Source organism: Halyomorpha halys, unplaced genomic scaffold, assembly GCF_000696795.3.
Source record: "Halyomorpha halys isolate HHAL.00 unplaced genomic scaffold, Hhal_1.1 Scaffold1141.1, whole genome shotgun sequence".
Classification (NCBI taxonomy): domain Eukaryota; kingdom Metazoa; phylum Arthropoda; class Insecta; order Hemiptera; family Pentatomidae; genus Halyomorpha; species Halyomorpha halys.
In genome coordinates, this window is record NW_027113909.1 from 511059 (window position 1) to 530078 (window position 19020).

The window sequence follows — 19020 nt, forward strand, 5'->3', positions numbered from 1 at the left end:
AGCTTTGAAAATTGACTTTGAAAAATTTACTCAGAAGAAAAAAAAAATAAAAACGTATAAATTAATTAGTTGTTTTCTTTGTTTATTGTAGACATTAAAAAATATATACATATTTCTCCTAACATATTCATTTATAAAATATATACAGAATTAGGAGAACAAAAGAAAAAAAAAGTAATGATGCAATAGTACTCCTTGAATTAATAGAATAAAAAAATTAAAAATAGTAATTATAATAAATAAAATAAAATACTATCATGATTTTTATAAATAAAAATAAAACTAATCAAATAATAATTCATGTAAAGGACAAAGACAAGAAAATTTAAGTGAAGGGTAAAAATAAAATAAATACAAATTTGGATCTATATTCAATAATTGAATAAATAATAAGAAAAACATTGATAATTGTATAAAATGTATTAAAAATTACAAAAAATAAAAAATAAACGTTTCCTCGTAAAGTAGGTCAAACCTTTTTTTTTAAGGAGAAAGGGATAAAGTCAGATTTCTTATCAACAGCTTTTAGGACTCTTAACTAGCAATTTACATATAAATTAAAATTTAAGAATTAATTTTCGGAGGACATTTATTTTCTGCTGATATTTTGGCGTTCACAGAAAAAATTCCTACCTTCTCACAATTGTATCCAAATCCAACGGAACTATAACAATTAGGAAGTTGAATTCCCACTCTTCTAACCCACTTTAATATATTTTATTCCTTTATTATGGAGAAAAACTAATTTCAGATAAACAAAAACGTCTCAAAAGTTTTGTTTTAAATATCCAGTTCTGATTTGTTTATGATAGTGTTAGTGTCCTATAGATCGGTAGAATTGTATAAATAGTTATTTCATGTTTGTGATAAAACAAAAAACAAAAATTAAGCTCCAGTAAGGTTAGTATTTTGGGCTAAACAATTTATTTTTCAATTACTATGAGAAATCGTATTTAACGGTTTTTGGAGGTGTGAAAAACGAAAATCAACTAATATATATGTATGTATGTATATGTATATGTATATGTGTATATATATATATATATATATATATATATATAGTTGACCTTAAAACTTAAATATAAGAAGATGGTCAGGGTTGCGGTCAAAAAGGAACAAATAACTATTTAATGTCCTACGTTTCGCCCCACTCTGCAGGGCTTCATAAGGGCTAAAAAGATTTTTTTAAAACAACTAAGATCAAATTAATTGTAACTAATTATATTATTTTTAATACTATTATTTTATTATGGGGAAAATTATGTGCCATTCAACTTATTTTTGATGTAGAATATTAAATTAGCAAACGAAATGACAAAAAAAACATAAGTCGCTTCCAATAAAAGTAGTACTTTTAAAAAAAGAATCTTGACTTGTTTTTAGTGTCCTTAAAAACTCTTAAATACGAATTTTGAAAGAAGTAAAAAAATATTTTAACTTGCCACTCTAAATGTCAAATAGCATAAAACTTTTAACTATAAACAGAAATCATCTGTTTTAAAACTATTGTGTACAATACTTTCAACAGGATATAACTTCACACCATAAAAGGTAACGGAAACCACATTTATATTACAGAAAGTTTGAGGCATTTATGGTTACGAGAAGAAAGTTATACGGTCGCATGTTTATATTACTCAGTGAAATATGCCAGTTATAGAATACAGTAGAAAATGGGACTCGCTGAGGGTCTTACTTAAATTTTGAATTAATATTTCAATGTATCAAGATTTTTTTTTTTTATAATATTCGTATGTTTAACGAAGTTGTAACCTATCAAGGTCTCATTAAAGGGACATATTTATCTGAGAGGTGAAGAACGAAATCATTAAAGAGGTCACTCAGTAATACTGTGAATCTTGATATCATCGGACAAATATTTCTTAGACGGCATTGATTTTCTTGAAAAATACCACAAAATAGGCTAGACCTATTTATTAAGTGCTTAAAATGTAATTTTAAACCATTGAATTTACCATTTCCGTTATAAATTTGAAAATTATTATGTAAAAAAAAATTATAAATTAGATAAAAATCAATTAACTAAGCAATCGAGTTCTGAATATTTTAGTCTAAAAAGCAATACATGAGCAACCGATGTTATATTGTCCGAAAGCCAGTGAAAAAATCGACATTTTCAATAGCAGTTTTTCAATTTTTATTGCATTGTCTATAATAAAAAATTAGAATCTGCCAATGAGATCTGTCCACAAAAATGGCGGCTCTTTAAAAAAATTCTTATAACTACCTACAACACTAGAAAACCTAATAGAACATCATTTTAATTTTAAATACACCAAATTTGCTAAAGTATCAACCCTAAAAGAGTATTCACGTTCAATCGTTTCCGAGATATACTTTTTTAGAAAGTGACATTTCAAATATATTTTACTGAATAATCAGTAGTTAGCAAATTTATTTTGAAAAATCTATATCTCAGGAACAATGTGACGTATAGATGTCTATTAGCAATCAAATTAAGGCTAGTTTAACGTACTATAAAGTATTTGATGACCTTTACCTTTGTAGGAATAGTAGGTTTCATGATATTTGCTAAAATAAATTGATTCATAGTGGTTCAAACAATAAGCTTGAATTTTGAAAAACTTCTATTCAGAAGCCATAGAACGTACAGATGTCTGACAGCACTGAAATTAAAGCTAGTTAAATTTACTATGAAATAGTTTATAACGTTTATCTTTGTAGGAATAGTAGTTTTTATGATATTTAACAAAATAAATTAACAAACTGTTAATTTATCATTGTTCCTATAAAATGTTGGATTTTTGAAAAAATATATCGCTAGATCCATTAGACACACATATCTCTGCCAACAATAAAAAAAAAGGAAATTTAACTTACTATAAAGTAATTCATGACCCTTATCTTCATAGGGATAGTACACTAAATTTGCTAAAGTATCAACCCTAAAAGAGCTATTCACTTTCAATCGTTCCCGAGAATTAGAAATCATTAGATGTGCAGATGATTATTAGCACTCAAATTAAAGCTAGTTTAATATTCTATAAGTATAAGTAGTCAATGACGTATATTTTCGTACGAGTAATAGTTTAAATGATATTTGCCATAATAAATTTATAAAATATTGATTTATAATTGTTCGGACAAAACCTATGGTTTATGAAAAATTATATCTCTAAAACTATTAGACGTAAAAATGTCAGTCAGCACTCAAATTAGTGCTATTTTAATGTGATATAAAGTACTATACATTTATATTCGTAGGAGCAGTCGTTCTAAAGACAATAGCATATGAATATGACTTTCACGTATGAAATTTTGTCCAAGCAACTAGAAATCAATTTAATTTTAGCATATAACATGAATGACACTAACCCTACAGTGATAAATGTAATAAACTACTTTATAGCACATTAAAATATATTTCATTTGAGAGCTGACAGACATCTGTACATCTAATGGTTCCTGAAATATAGTTTTTCAATTAAAATGCTTTTCCGAACAACTAGAAATCAACTTCTTGTGAATATATTTTGGCAGATATCATGAAAATTATTATTCCTACAAAGTTAAACGTCATATACTAGTTTATAGCATATTAAACTAGCTTTAATTTTACTTATAATTGACATCTGTACGTCTTATGATTTTTGAGAAAAAGATAGTCTCAAAATAAATTTACTAACAGTGGGTACTGTAGAGACCCTGGCTCGAATAAATTTTTAAGTACTGTGAATATAAAATTTAAAATTATAGGTTACCAATAGTAACTTGATGAATAATATATAAATATCTAGTTGAGAGAGAGAGGGGGGAGCTTGGAAGGAGGATAATGAAAAGAAGAAAAATATCCTTACGATGGGACTCCTCGCCACTATTTATCCTAGTAAAATGTAATAAATAACTTGATGTGAAAACCTGTAGTAAAAAGTTCATCACACATAAATGATTACTTAAACAATTTTTATTTTTAATCCTGATTAAAATATGTAATCAAGGTTTCTCATTTAACCACATTTATTTTAAAAAATATAAATCAATTTGAATACAATTTCTACACTTTTTCAATGAAACATAATTTACTTGAGAACTGTTTATAAAACCAATTCTTAATATTTAAACTCAAAACAAAAAATAAATTCTATTAGATTATTAGTCTGACGTGTAATAACCCTATCGATATTATAAAAGTATTTGTGCCAATTGGCAACACCTGCGGAGGTACCTGATCCTGGGGTGACAAGGGTCAGAAAGGGATCAGCACCAGTCAACGCAAAGAGATTTTTCACAGTACAAGATTAAAGGCTCAAAATCCATGAAACCAGCTATCTGCTTTGTAGGCAGGCAGGTCAATTATAGTTTATCCCAAACACTTGTAGCTCTTTGTACTAATGTTAGGCAATGAGGAAATAGCTTCCAAAAAGTGACCCCGCTACGAACAACTGGGGGAGAGAGCGACTTGTCAGCAGGAGAACTAGTAAAGTAGGCAGACGAGGAGGAACGAGGATGGACTTCGACGAGAAGTCCTTTAGGAAGAGCAAAGAAAAGAGGGGCAAGTCAGATCTGGAACGCCTAAGACGTTACTAAACAACATGGCATGCCTCACCTAACTCAGAAGTTATTCAGATATATTTGGTAACAATTTATAATGTAATTAATATTTTATGGCAAACCATATTCAGGTGGATCATTCAATCATTTTATATTTTCATTTAATCATATAATTTTATAAATCATATACTAAATATAAATAAATAATTAATTCCTTTGTGTAGTTTAGGTACTATTATATTACCCAATACCACCCCTTATTATATTATATATGTTTCAATTGTACCAATTTTTATATTTTAGAAATATAAAAATATATAATTGGTCAACACAAACGCCTTTGGAAAGGCATTAATAATAGTAATAGTTAAGCAGGACTCAAATAATTTTAATTAATAAATATATATATATATTTGGATAATTGCCTTCAGCAATTATCCTGGCATTCCAATCAACAACAGGTATACATAACAAGTGGTTAGAATGTATTGAAAAAGCTTCTTAAACTAAATACTTCCTAAAATAAAAAAATATGATGTATTTTATGGGTGCAGTAAAAGTAATCCGCGACTTCCAGATGACTTCCTAGGAATCAGTGGCGGAAGGAGATAAAAACTTTCTTACACTTTCCCAAACAAGTTCGGTCACTAATAAGTATCCCGTCCCCTTATCAATTTGCTTGCTTATTCACATCACCGAAGGACAGGTATCAATTATCCTTATGAAAAAAAAATAAGTGATGGACACAACATCGTAACTACATAAATACCAATGGGAGCCTATATCTGAAACCAGTTAATAGTATCTCATTTGAATTTAAATGTTAATTAAATCTCTAATACTTTCTTATAATAGTAATATTTCAATTTTTTTTTTTACATTTTTTATGAGTAATTCATGACTAATGACAACATTTCTGACATTATAATTAATGACAATCTCTGATACAGCCATGAAGTGACGCGAATAAACTGAGGGAAGTTTATCAGTCCGTAATCCCCCGTAAGAGGGAAAAGTTTTGAAGTGATATTTACTGAACTTTATATAAATTATTTCTTAAATTAGAAGAAATAACAAAGTTAGTGATCATAAAAGGTCTAGGAATAGGAATATCGTCTTTCACATCTTTGAGTGATTTCAACATCTATGTCTTAAGTTATACTGGTCTAAAGAAATGTATAAAGTAAACGTGTAATTGAAAAAAATGGCAATTGATTGACAAAAAGACATGTACATAAACATTTACATGTACATTATTACCTAATATTAAGGGATGAATCTTCACTGTAAAACAATAAAAAAATCTACATTGAGCGTTTCTTTAGATATTCCCTATTGGAAAAAAATAATAAAAAACATACAGGAATTACTTTATTTTATAACTTGAATGTTGAAACTGTTATTTTCTTCTAAAACATTGTTTTCCAAAGTATATTCTATGAAATATTTCTACAAAAGATGAGGAACAGTGTCAGCCAACAGCCCCCTGTTAATTAAACCTAATCACTGGGTTTTTAATACAATTACTGGTCCAGGTAAAATCCATTCAGAACAGGTAGCACGAAAGTATTTATTAATGCAAAGTATCTGCCTCAAACAGAAGCTTATATATATATATATATATTTTTTTATATCTCTTCCTTTAATTTATAATTTTACTTTGGATTTTAATGTAGCCTTATATAATATCAGTTTTGCCTATTGTTCACACTTTCTAATTAATACTAGGTGATAGAGTACACCTTTTTTTTATTAAACTTACGTATTAAACCTTCAACTAAAATTCATTTATCAACATGAGCGTACCGAGAGGAGGCAACTCCCTCCCCCTAGGAAAAAAAAATTTTTAATTTAATAAAAAAAAATTTTCAAGCAATTAATAATTGTAATAACTAATAAAGCATTGCTATAATTATATATAAATTAAAATCTGTACCGCTACAACCCATGAAGGGTCAGGGGTTCAGTACTTTGTAAAGAGGTAAAGTTACCAGACTAACGGTTGTACAAGGAGGTGATTTGGTCAGAATCACACTCGATCTCCAGATTTTTACCCAATTTAAGAGGCTGGGTGGACCCCAGGAGGGCTCCAGAACCCACAGGAGTTGACTCACGGCTACAGTGTAACAGAAAACATTTTTCTGCCCAGCCGGATTAGAACTCGGGTCCTTGGAGTTAGTATCCACGTACCCCGTGGCCATTGCGCTCCCTATAATTACATAAAATATTCTTAAAATTTTGGTTTCATTCTCATTTTCCGTGCTGAAATGATTGACAAACAGCCTGATTGACTATGGCTTTCTCCCTCTTGTTTTGATCCTGCCATACTTTACTATCATTCACGTACTTCGTAATTTTAGCTAGAAGATCCTTAATTCTGAGCTACTTTAATTTGATCTAGAAAGTTATGCGATGAGCATTTCGAGAAGATTTTTAAATATTATTAAATATATCTTTTTAGTAATTCACAACAGATTAGTTTCCTTAATAAATACACATTGTATTATTATGTTTTTATATTATTATTATGTGTTTTTTCCCAGGATTATCTTTCCTAGGAAGTTGTTTGTTCTTTTTATTAACATGTAGGTGAAAAAATAACTTTCTTTATAATATTATCAATATTTTATGTTTGTTTGCACAACGTTTCGGGTTTCACTATCTACAAGTACTAATATTTCAACAATTATAACAATCAATTGGTAAGTCTATTTTGTATAAATTTTGCAATTCAGGTTAAATATTATGGTTTTGAATTAGAGAATTTTATTTTTAAATTGTGATGAATGAAGGTCTACAGCCTGAGATGAATGTACCTATAGTGAAGGATATTGCTTAAGAAATTTAGTGTTGTAAATTTTAATTAAAGGACTGTATGACAAAATTTCAAAAAGGAATTAATTTAATTAATAAATAGGGTAAAATTGATTATAAGGTTTTAATTGGATACATACAATTTTTTTAAATTAATTGGTATAATTCTAGAAATATTGGTACTTAAAGATTTAGAAACCCGAAACCTTGCACAAGTAAATATAGAATATTGGTAACATTATAAAGGAATTTTATTTTTCACCTTAAGAAAACCATACAAAATATTTTCAATTTTCCTTACCGGTTAAGCCCAAATCATTAAAGATTGTAAAAAATGATTAATGGTAAAAAAGTCGCCGTAATAAATTAATTTCACAAAAGAATTGAGAATTTTCACAGAAGAAGTACTTTTTTTGGAAATTCCCGAGTTAGGCGTGCTAAGAGAAGGAACAAATAAGTTTAGGGGATTTAGAATACCCTCAAAAGATAGATTAAATTCCACTTATATTCCTACCACCCAGGGAAAACCAAGCCAAAATTCCCGAAATTGTATAGATTAAGAAGAGTGACATAGGTATAGTGGAGGCACCATATATATATTAACGTGTATACACGACCGTACTCCATGTATATAATTATAGTGTATTAATAAATTGTTGAGGTAGGTATTCCACAACTACTCGCCTGGCATTCATCGCCGCCTTGGCAAGACAACCTGACGACACTAACGGAATCATCAACACCTGACTTGTACGCACACGTGCCTCCTGAATATGACAGGTTGTTAACAAGTCGAGAGGCGTGGCAAAGCCATCAGAAGAGGACGACCAGCCTGCGGGTACAATATCCTACACGACATTAGTATTCCGCAATAGCACTGCCGGGATTGTTATGGAAAGGAACTGCACCTGGCGGTGATGTCATCGCTCTAGTACAGCACCCATCATGTGTTCTCCGGTTGGTGAAGTATTCTAAATTTGTTCAATGGCATAGGAGTCATCATCTTATATATACCTGTGAGGACCTTTATAGGTTATCTGACAGGAGGGCATCTGTGCAATGAATTGTTTATTAAAATATTTTTTAAAAAAATTTAAGTTCTTATTTCGTGAACTATTGAGCATAAAGGGCTAATATTAAAACTATTAGACTCATATGTTAGCAACTTTGTTCCACTATTATGTTTATTTGTCCTATTTAATTAACCCGAAGGGAGGCTGCGAGTGAGTATTGTATAATTTTATGCTTGAAAAAATCTCGGATAGGGCCGGGGACTCGAACTCGCAAGCTTTGTGTTGGCAGACAGGCTGGTACCATCACCAGAACGACTGATCCCCTAAAATCAGTATTTGTATTTTCAATGTACAAATTTTATAAAAATTTACTAGAACAATAATTGTAATGTTATGTATAATGTTAGTTTTAGTAAAGTAATGTTTTTTATTTTTATGCTGTATAATTTCAAAAGAAAAAAATATCATTATAAAGACTTTTAATTTAAAAGTCATTTTGTAAATTGAAAGACTAATTTATTAGTTATTATACTATTACTAAATATAATTAATAAGTAGTTAGTATTACCATCACAATAGGACCGTGATAATAAATATAGCTATGTACATGAATATAAATATTATATAATAAAAGTACTCACCTTTAGTGGTTCAGGGTCACCAGCCCAGGACGGTATCGGTGTGATAACAATCCCACTACCTCCTGTCTCGCTTACCATCCCTGAAAAAAAAAATTAATTAATCATACAATAAACTCATTTTAATTAAATTTAAATAAGTAAATAAAATTATTTATATTCACTTCATATATGTGAAATATATAGTAAGGGAAAGTATTGGGATATTGAAAAAATCGAATTTCAATTTGCAACGGAAATACACGTTTTGAGTATAGATCAATATAAATTTGAATTTTCAAATTCTTCTGATTTTTTTTTTAACGGCTCAAACGATTTTGAACTCAGTATCTTAATTTACGCCTAAATTCCCATTAATATCAAAGAGGTCTTATCCTCACTGTAGTCTGACAGGGCTTAAATCACGAATTTAAACAAAAATATTTTTTCTAAAATACCGTTGTTTATTAGAAGCAATGTTTAGCAAATTTCTCAATGTTGGCAATACATAAATGCGAAATATTAAAGAATGTTATGAATAAATAAAGGATAAAAAAGGAAATATATAAATATTTGATTCTGACAAGAAAAAAATTGACATTTCCTGATTGCATTCCCTTATCTTTAGTTATTTCGTTATCTTTTGTTAAACTGTTGTATTATTGGGAGGAACAAAATATTTCTCGTTATTTCCACCTCTACACGTCAGACCCTAAAAAATGAGTTTTATAGAAACAGAAAAATATAAAATTCTTTAATGATGTGTAGATAGTTAACCTTGGATAATATATTCGTATATGAGGAGAAGATGGTTGGTGTTGTGGTCACAATATAACACAAATAAGTTTTTAAAAAACTTTAAAAAAAAATAAGTTAGCACTATTAACGTTTCGGCCAGAATTTCTAGCCTTCATCAGGGCTATTTCTACTCCTCGGGAATCAAAGTGATTTCTGATCGATTGCGATTTGATTTCCGATCCCCAACAAGCAGCCCCAATGAAGGCTAGAAATTCTTGTCGATACTTTGGTACTAATAAATAAGATTTATTTAATTTATTAGTGTTATTTTCTGACCACAACCCCAAACATCTTCTCCATATATATAAAATTCTTCACTATTTTGTATTTATTTATTGTTCATAATGAGAACTGGTTATTTTTTCAAAAAGACAAAATATGTTTTGGGAAATATTTTGAAAAATTCGCAATCAAGCACTCCTAGACTATTTAAAAGAGGATATTACACTTCTAATATTAATATATATATTTTTTTTAAATATTTTATCTTTTCACTTTCTTTAGACTGGTTTGTATTGTTTAAATAAAATAAATTGTATGGAAGTTAAGTCTCAAAACACTCATTATTTCTTCAAAGTCCAACGTTTCGTCCAATCCGACCATCCTAAAAAACAATAGGACTTCTAATTACAGATTAATTTCTCCTCACTACTCTCAATTTCTTATCATACAATATGTTTTATGGTAAGAAAGTAATAGTAGTGTTATTTAATCTGTAATTAAAAATTCTAAAAATTAATAAAAAAATGACATAATGGGATAATTTGACTAAAATAAATAACCTGAGCAGAATGGCCAGCAAAAGGTTTGTAAATTATTGGATGTTAGTGTAAATTTGAAATGATGACGAGCGTTTTGAGACTTAATTTAGATACAATTTATTTTACTTAAACATTAATGACCATTTAATTCTACATTGACATGTTTTAGTCAAATTGAGTTTAATCAAATTCGTTAGTGAAAACCTAAGAAATGTGAAAAATCGATAATAAAGTGGTACTTTTGGTCAGTCGATTATAACGAAAATTGCTATCACATCCCAGGTTTATATCCACCTTAAATGTGTAATTTTGGTTTCGTACGACATTTAGTTTTTGAGGTAGGCTGTTCACACACTGACCATTTTGCGAGAGTAGTTATTTGGACTGAGGTAACCTTAAAAAATGTATTATCGTAAAAAACACGATCGCAATACTTTCCCTTATTATATGTTCCATGTATAGGTAAGTGAAAGGGAAAATCATTCATTTCGAATGTCTGAAATTAATACTGAAAATAAAATGGCAATAAATAAATCGTAGAACGTCCTAGCTTATCTTCAATAAATTGGTGGCATAATAAATGGAGAGTTTAGTTACTAATAGCTGAGATAAAGTGGGACTTGAACGTCGGAAATGGTACATAGGAGTGAACACGAAGGTAATTACAAAGGCTGAATCAGATAGAGCCTAGTTACGGTCCAACTCCTTCCAATTTCCAAGCACACACGCTGCAGTCCATTATTAATGCTCTCCTATAACGCCTACTGCCAGGCAAAATATATTTTACATGGCCAATAGAACATGTAATATGCCATTAAGTATTATGTAATTAATAGCGTTTTCAAAACCATTATTATATTTTCTCAGAAATCACAGTAAGAAAACAACTATGCAGTATTAGCAGTGGATTCCAAACTCAGAGGACTGGTTTATGGGCCTTTAAATAAAGTTTAGATAATGCTACTCATAAAATATTTAAATTAATTGCCTTAATGAAGTAAATAATTTCAGTAATTAAGAACGGAATTTAAAAATAAAATAAAATGCCAATGACACATGTATGCTATTAGTGAATAACTGCATCCCGAACTCTCCAATCTCACATCAAAACACTTTGGTGTTAAAACTAGAGATTAAAATAAAGTCTTAGTAACGTATTCCTATCGAACAGATCCGCTACTTAGGACTACATTTGGAAAAACATCTAACTTGGAATCCTTATACAAGACCGAAAATACAAAAAACTGCACGTCGACTCCGACTGTTACAACACTTACAGTACAAACCGTCCAAACCACCAATTATTCTCTATACACAACCTTCTAGTGACACCCATCCAAACCAAATTCTACTAAATCAGTTTTAACGTCTCCTATCAATGTTTTTAACCCTCGGACGTTTATCCGTCGCTTCAATGTTTACTAAATTTCCGATTAATTTAATAAAATAGAAATAATTTCGCTCGAAATTGTATTGAATTTTGTTGATAAAGTGTAATAGAAAATTGTAAATTAAATAATTAAAGTGAAATTGAGATGATAGTAGGTAATTATCTAAAAATAAAATTTGACGAAGTCATGATTACCTCCAACAGTCTGATAACCAATGTTAGTAGTGACATTTAAGTTAATAGATCCTTGAGAATGGCCGAAACGTGTTCATGATTTGATTTTATTAATTTTTTTTTAAGTAGTATTATTATTTTATTTATTGTTCTTCTATTTCTTATTTTGTTATCATTTAATTTATATATTTGTAAATACGGTGTGAAAGAGCTCAATGATCCCTTATAACTAATATCTATAAATATAAGATAATATTATATAAATTATATAAACATATTTTCTACAAACGATTCATATACATGACCATAATAGTGACTGTTTGGTATATGGAGTTGAGCTTTTGGAGTCCATTAAACGATCTGATTCATCTCTTCCGACAAAATCTAATCGTTACAATCAGAAATTCCCAGTAAAATCTTTAATGATCCTTTAATTGTAACAAATAGAACCAACCATCAAGGGCCCAATGTTCCATACGTCGCCGATACAATTTGGTTAGAACCACAAATCAATCTTTCCATACTAAACTCAAGAACCACCCAAAGCCACTTGTTTCTAACCTTGCTTCTTCAATACCTGATAATCCACATAAACGTCTGAAAAGAAGATAACCTGAAGATCTTTAACTCTTCCATCATTGAATGGATGCTTAAGACTGAATTATCTCATTGTAATTTAACTTGCATCACATTAAACGAGTTGAACATTTTTATTATAGTTGTAAATAACATTTAATAAATTATAACATTTTTATATTTCCTATTTTGAGAAACGAAAATCCTTTATTTTCATGCTTCGTCTCATGACGCCAGATAGAAATCACGGATTCAATTAGGACAGATAAGAGATCAAAAATACTTCTTTGTGCGTTTTGTTCCCCCAACACTTTTAAACTCAGTTTTTTAAATTATATAATTAATTCGTTAAAAAAAAATATATATTCTATATTTTTCAAAGGATTAAAATATTATATCAATTATATGTTCCAGATAGTATAACTATTTATATTATATGTTAAAAAAAATAATAAGGTTTTCCAATCACATATTTTTAAATTATAATCCTTTAAAATTAACTATATAGAAAGTTAACTACAAAATTGTATCCGAAAATACTATCATAAGGTATGGTTACCAACATAACTGATACGAGATCGGATCTGAAACATTGAGAGATCAACTTTCTAATTAATAATGGGTTAATAGTAAAATTTTCCGTTACTTTCTCCTCAATGTAGAATGCTCACCGCTTCAGATTATTTATAAGACTACTATATTTCAAAAGTATACACAACTTTTACAGATTTCATGTGAATGAGTACAAATTAATATTAAAATATGATTCAAACTAATCTCTGAGTTTGATTGGATATTTCGGTATGTCACAGTTTCATTTTGATAAATAAATTTCCATAGATGATAGATTCGCTTTCAAAACTAACAATAACAATTTTTGACAAAAATTGGTTCATTAGTTAATTTTTATAAGCTTAACAAATTTTGAACAATGCAAAGCCCGCAATACAGCCATGAGGTCACCCCTTGCTTTACTGCTGTCCAAGAAGTACAAGCCAGGAAGACAAAAAAAGCAGTTATTTCACTCCAATTTTGTATTACTTTAATGAAAACCATGCATGATTACTAGTAAAAACTGATAAGTCTGCCATGTATAGGTAGGGGGAATAAAAAATTGTGGCTGTTTCAAAACCTTGAAAAACATTAATTTTTCATTCGGAGCTCTATATCTAAAAAACTACCAACAACACTAGAAAATATAAAAGAACATTATTTAACGGAGAGTAAATTTTCTGAAATATGAACCATAATAGAGCTATTTGCGTCCAATAGCTCTCGAGATATAGCTATTTAAAAAGCAACATTTCTTAGAAATCTACTAAAAGATTAGTAGTTGGTTAATTTATTTTGAGAAATCTATATCTCAGGAACTATGTGACATATAGATATCTATTAGCAATCAAATTAAAGCTAGTTTAACGTACTATAAAGTAGTTTGTGATCTTTACCTTCGTAGGAATAGCAGTTTTCATGATATTTGCTAAAATAAATTGATTTATAGTTGTTCGGACAATAAGTTTGAGTTTTGAAAAACATTATTTCAGAAACCATAGGACGTACAGATGTCTGTAAGGACTGAAATTAAAGCTAGTTAAATTTAGTATAAATAGTTTATAACGTTTATCTTTGTAGGAGTAGTAGTTTCTATGATATTTGACAAAACAAATTCACAAAATGTTAATTTCTAATTTTTCGTATAAAATGTTGGATTTTTAAAAAAAAATATATCGCCAGATCCATAAGCATTTAAAATAAAGGCCATTTAAGTTACTATAAAGTAATTTTTACGCTTACCTTCGTAGCGGTAGTAGTTTTTATGGTATTGGCATATGAATATAAATTTGCAAATGAAAATTTGTCCGAAGAACTAAAAAGGAATTTATTTTAGCAAATATCAATTACTACTACGACGATAAACGTATAAAACTACTTCATAGTCCATTAAACTAGCTTTAATTTCAGTGCTTACAGACATCTGTACGTCAAAACGTTAAGAACTAGAATATAGTTCATTAAATTAGCTTTAATTTCAGTGCTTACAGACATCTGTACGTCAAATGGTTTTTGAGATATAGATTTTTCAAAATAAATTCACTTTCTTGATCTTTCAGTTCTGCATAACATTTTTATGAAATATTACTTTTTAAAGATAAATAACGTATGTTGAACAGATTCGATACTTAGGACTCCATCTTGACAAAAGACTTACTTGGAATCCACACAAAAGACTGAAACGACAAGAAACTGCTCGTAGATTCCGATTGCTACAACACTTACTTGTCAAACGCTCTAAACTTCTCATTCACTACAAAAAATTAGTATACATTACGATAATCAGACCAATTTGGACATAGGAATTGAGCTCTGGGGCTCCACCAAACCATCAAATTCCTTCCGCATTCAATCCTTACAATCCAAAATCCTACGTTAAATTCTCGATGCTCCTTATTACGTTACAAATAAACTCATCGAGAAAGACCTTAACATCCCATTCGTTGCAGATTTCACCCAAAACAGATATTCGTCTTTTCATTCTAAACTCCTTACCCATCCTAACCCATTAGTTCTTAATCTCTCATCCTTAACAATCCCTGATAATCCTTCGAGGCGTCTGAAAAGAACATGGCTACGGGACCTTCTAATTTAAATTAATGCTTGAAGTACCACTGGTGGTACACGAGTGGTTTCTTCCCAAGATTTTCAAGTGCAAGTGAAACATTCTACATATTTACTTATTGTAATAATTATTTATACAGTTGTAAATCACATTAAATAAATAAATAAATAAATAAAAAAGATAGCTCGTAATAGCTATCTCTCGAGAACTATTTACAGTTTAGCGAATTTACTCTATTTTAAATGATGCTCTCTTCGATTTTGAATTTTTGTTGGTAGTTTTAAAGATATAGAGCTCCGAATGAAAAATTAATTTTTTTAAACTATAAATAGTCAAATTTCAAGGATATAAAAAGTCCTGTAAACATATTTAAACGATTATAAATATAGATATATGGCCGGATTGTGCCATTTGGTACATACGTCCTTTAGATATACATTTTTGTAAATCATGATTGACATTATGTGTTTTGAAAGATTTTCTTGTTTTTTGTACTACAAAGCTTAAAATTGGCGAAAAATCTGTGATAGAGAAAAAATAATATCGGTTTTAGAACACCAAACAAATTTTTAAATCATCCAAAATTATCAAATAATTTTTTTAAAGTTTCTTCATAAAGCCCTGTGTAATTTATATCGTTCTCTAAATAATTTCATATAAAACGTGTTTTTCTAACCACGTTAGGAAATTCAGTTTCGGTAATTTGAATGTGAAGATAATATTGATATTACATCAATATTAGGCTGTGCCACCTAGAGAGTTTACGAAATCCATTAACAAAATAAATTTTCTCTAAAGCCGGATTCAAACCTGGGACTGGGAATAAGTAGTCCGCTTTCGATGAGAATATTTTAATTTACATAAAGATATATCCAAATATTTAGTATGTCGGCAAAACCATCATTTACCTTCTGAGCGATATGCGGTTTTGATAATCATTGGAAGCCCTGCGAAAAAAGTAAAAATGAACTAATCTCAAAAGAAGGTTTTTAATATTAATAAGATACGTCCAAAAAAGAAGGTCCCGTTTCCCCGAAGTGGCAATGTTGTCCATTTCAATTGGACGTAGAAGTGGGGCCTCTGATCTTGTGCCGCCGGTGCTGCCTTCGGACTGGACATGGGGTGGAAAAAAAAATGTTTCCGGGAAAGATCGTCACTCACGGATCAAAAACCTGCTCTTGCTCACCTTCCTCCAAAGCTAAGAGCACGAGGAGCGACTTTTGTCGCTACTATTTGAACATTTATTAATGAACTTCACCCCGTATAAAAAGGACACTTATGTGGAGTACACACTAGTGGCTGCAACAAGATCGGACTATGGCGAATATCGTAGACAGAAAATTAAGACCATATAGCTGTCAAATCCCAACTAGTCAGGAGATACAAAGAAATATTTAATGATAATAATTCTAAAGGTTTAGCGAATCTTTATCTTATCGATCGAGGTTCGATATCGATACACCAATCACTGTCTGCTAATATCTGTATGCCCGTTCATACCTAAATTTCCGAGATCAGCCTTCCTTCTCCAAGCAAGAACCCAAGGTGAAATAAGCAAAATCTGTTATTTCACCCAATTTTTGATTAATTAAGTGAAACCTATGTATAGAAAACTAGTCGAAATTAATAAGTCTGCCGAGTATAGGTTGGAGAAGTAAAATATGGTAGCTGTTACATCTTAAAAACTACCTACAACACTGAAAACATAATGGAAAAGTAAATAATCTAAAATATGAACCGTAAAAGAGCTATTTACATTCAATTGTTCCAGAGATCTAAAAAAAAAAAAAAAAAAAATGGAATGTAAAATCAGTAATTAATGAATTTATTTTGGAAAATGTATATCTCAAAAACCACTAGACGTACAAATGTCTATTAACACTCAAACTAAAGCTAGTTCATTGTGATATAGAGTAGTTTATCTTCGTAGGAGTTAAGGTTTTCATGATAGTAGCCAAAATAAATTCACAAAATATTGATCTCTAGTTTTTCAGAAAAAATATTTGATTTATGGAAACTATAGGTCAGGAATCACTAAACATCTGACAGCACTTAAATTAAAGTTAGTTTAATGTATTATAATGTGATTTATAACATGTATCTATAGTATTAATGATATTTGCATAAGAAATTATATCCACACTACTAGAAATCAATTTATTTCAGCAAATATCATGAAAACTGCAGCCCCTAGAAAGATAAATGCCATAAAATACTCTAAAGTGCAATTAACTAGCTTTAATTTGAGTGCTGGAAGACATCAGTGCGTCTGCCCTGAGATATATTTCCCAAAATAAATACATTCACTAATGATATTTTTAAATAATACTATGTCTCAGGTATAAATGAACGTAAATGGTTTAGTTACGGCTTTTATTAAAGTTTTTTTTCCACTTGGTTCTTATACTATTTATTCTAGCCGTCCGATTAATACTTATTGATTTTTTAAGAATTGGTTACTGAGTTCTAAAACTGTACTCGCCCGTAATTAATAATTTATTTTTGAGCATAAAATTTACAGAATAATAAAATAACACAAAATCAACAAGCCATTACGATTTTTCAAAATTTTAATGACGATATTCCATTACAGGATTTCAAATTTAGTAGTATTTCAGAAGAGCGATCCACAATCACGTTCTAGTTGATTGAGTCCTATCCTGTAATGCACAACTTGCTAAACAGTAAGACCGTCAGTTTTTTTTTTATCTCATAAAAAAGTACAAATAAAATTATAAAGTCATAAATAATTTTTGAATTTGGCCTATCAAAATACAAATTTGTATTTTATTTTATTTTATTGAATTACTGCCTGAACTTAAAAACATGTACTTGGTTTTGCTTTCTTCTAAACCAAGCACTTCACCTTCCGCTTTCAACAGTTTGAACAAATCAATAAAAGATTGTTTATTCCATGCCACTAAGCAAATATCATCAGCGTGCTCACATAATTGAGTGGATGAACGCAGTATATCCCCAGTGGAGTTTAGATTCGCAATCACACTATGTAGTTTATGTAGTGATTAAAGAGCAAGAGAACTCCGTGCATTGAAGGATTTCTTTCTAAAACGTTAAATCCTTCTCTAATGGTGTGGAGCTTAATAGCAAAAATGAAATATCAGCATAAGTGAATAGACGGACTGGGCTTACTTAGCAAACACAAAACTCCTCTGGTCATCGATCTTGTCACAAACGACAAAAATAAAGTTATAAAAAACGTTAGTAAGACCAGTAATGACATATTATGCGGAAATATAAACCCTTTACACCCCCAAAATAAATTCCCCGAAAAATATTTATGAACCATTGTTGAAAGAGGATTAATGGAGAATCCGGAAGAACAACAAACTATATAGATCGTGTGACATTGTCCGCTTCATATGAGCAAGCAGAGTTGAATGGTAAGGTCACCTAGCACAGATGGATGAATCAAGAATGCAAAAAGAATTCTGCTTGGAAAAATGTATAGTACCGTAGGAGAGGACGACCACAGAGACGTTGGGTTCAAGATGTGGAAAAAGACCTGGAAAATCTCAGTATAAGAAACTGGAGGAGGAGAGCGTTGTGCAGAGAGGACTAGTCCCAACGTCCCACCTCGAGCTGTAGAACTATGTACTTAGTTAAAATACAAGTTTAAAATAATATTCATCTACTGATAAAAAATAATAAAACAAAAAAAAAAATTACAAAGAAAATATAGAATCTTTATAAAATAAAGTACTAAGTG

General features: G+C 29.8%; 1 protein-coding gene across 1 annotated transcript in view; it reads right to left on the reverse strand.

Annotated features, from left to right (window-relative positions):
* Positions 1 to 19020, reverse strand: part of mwh (multiple wing hairs) — a 228419-nt gene that overhangs the window by 173279 nt on the left and 36120 nt on the right. Inside the window, exon 2 of the mRNA XM_014432981.2 lies at positions 9002 to 9081. Coding sequence (XP_014288467.2) covers positions 9002 to 9081 — 80 coding nt within the window. The remainder of the gene's footprint in view (positions 1 to 9001; positions 9082 to 19020) is intronic.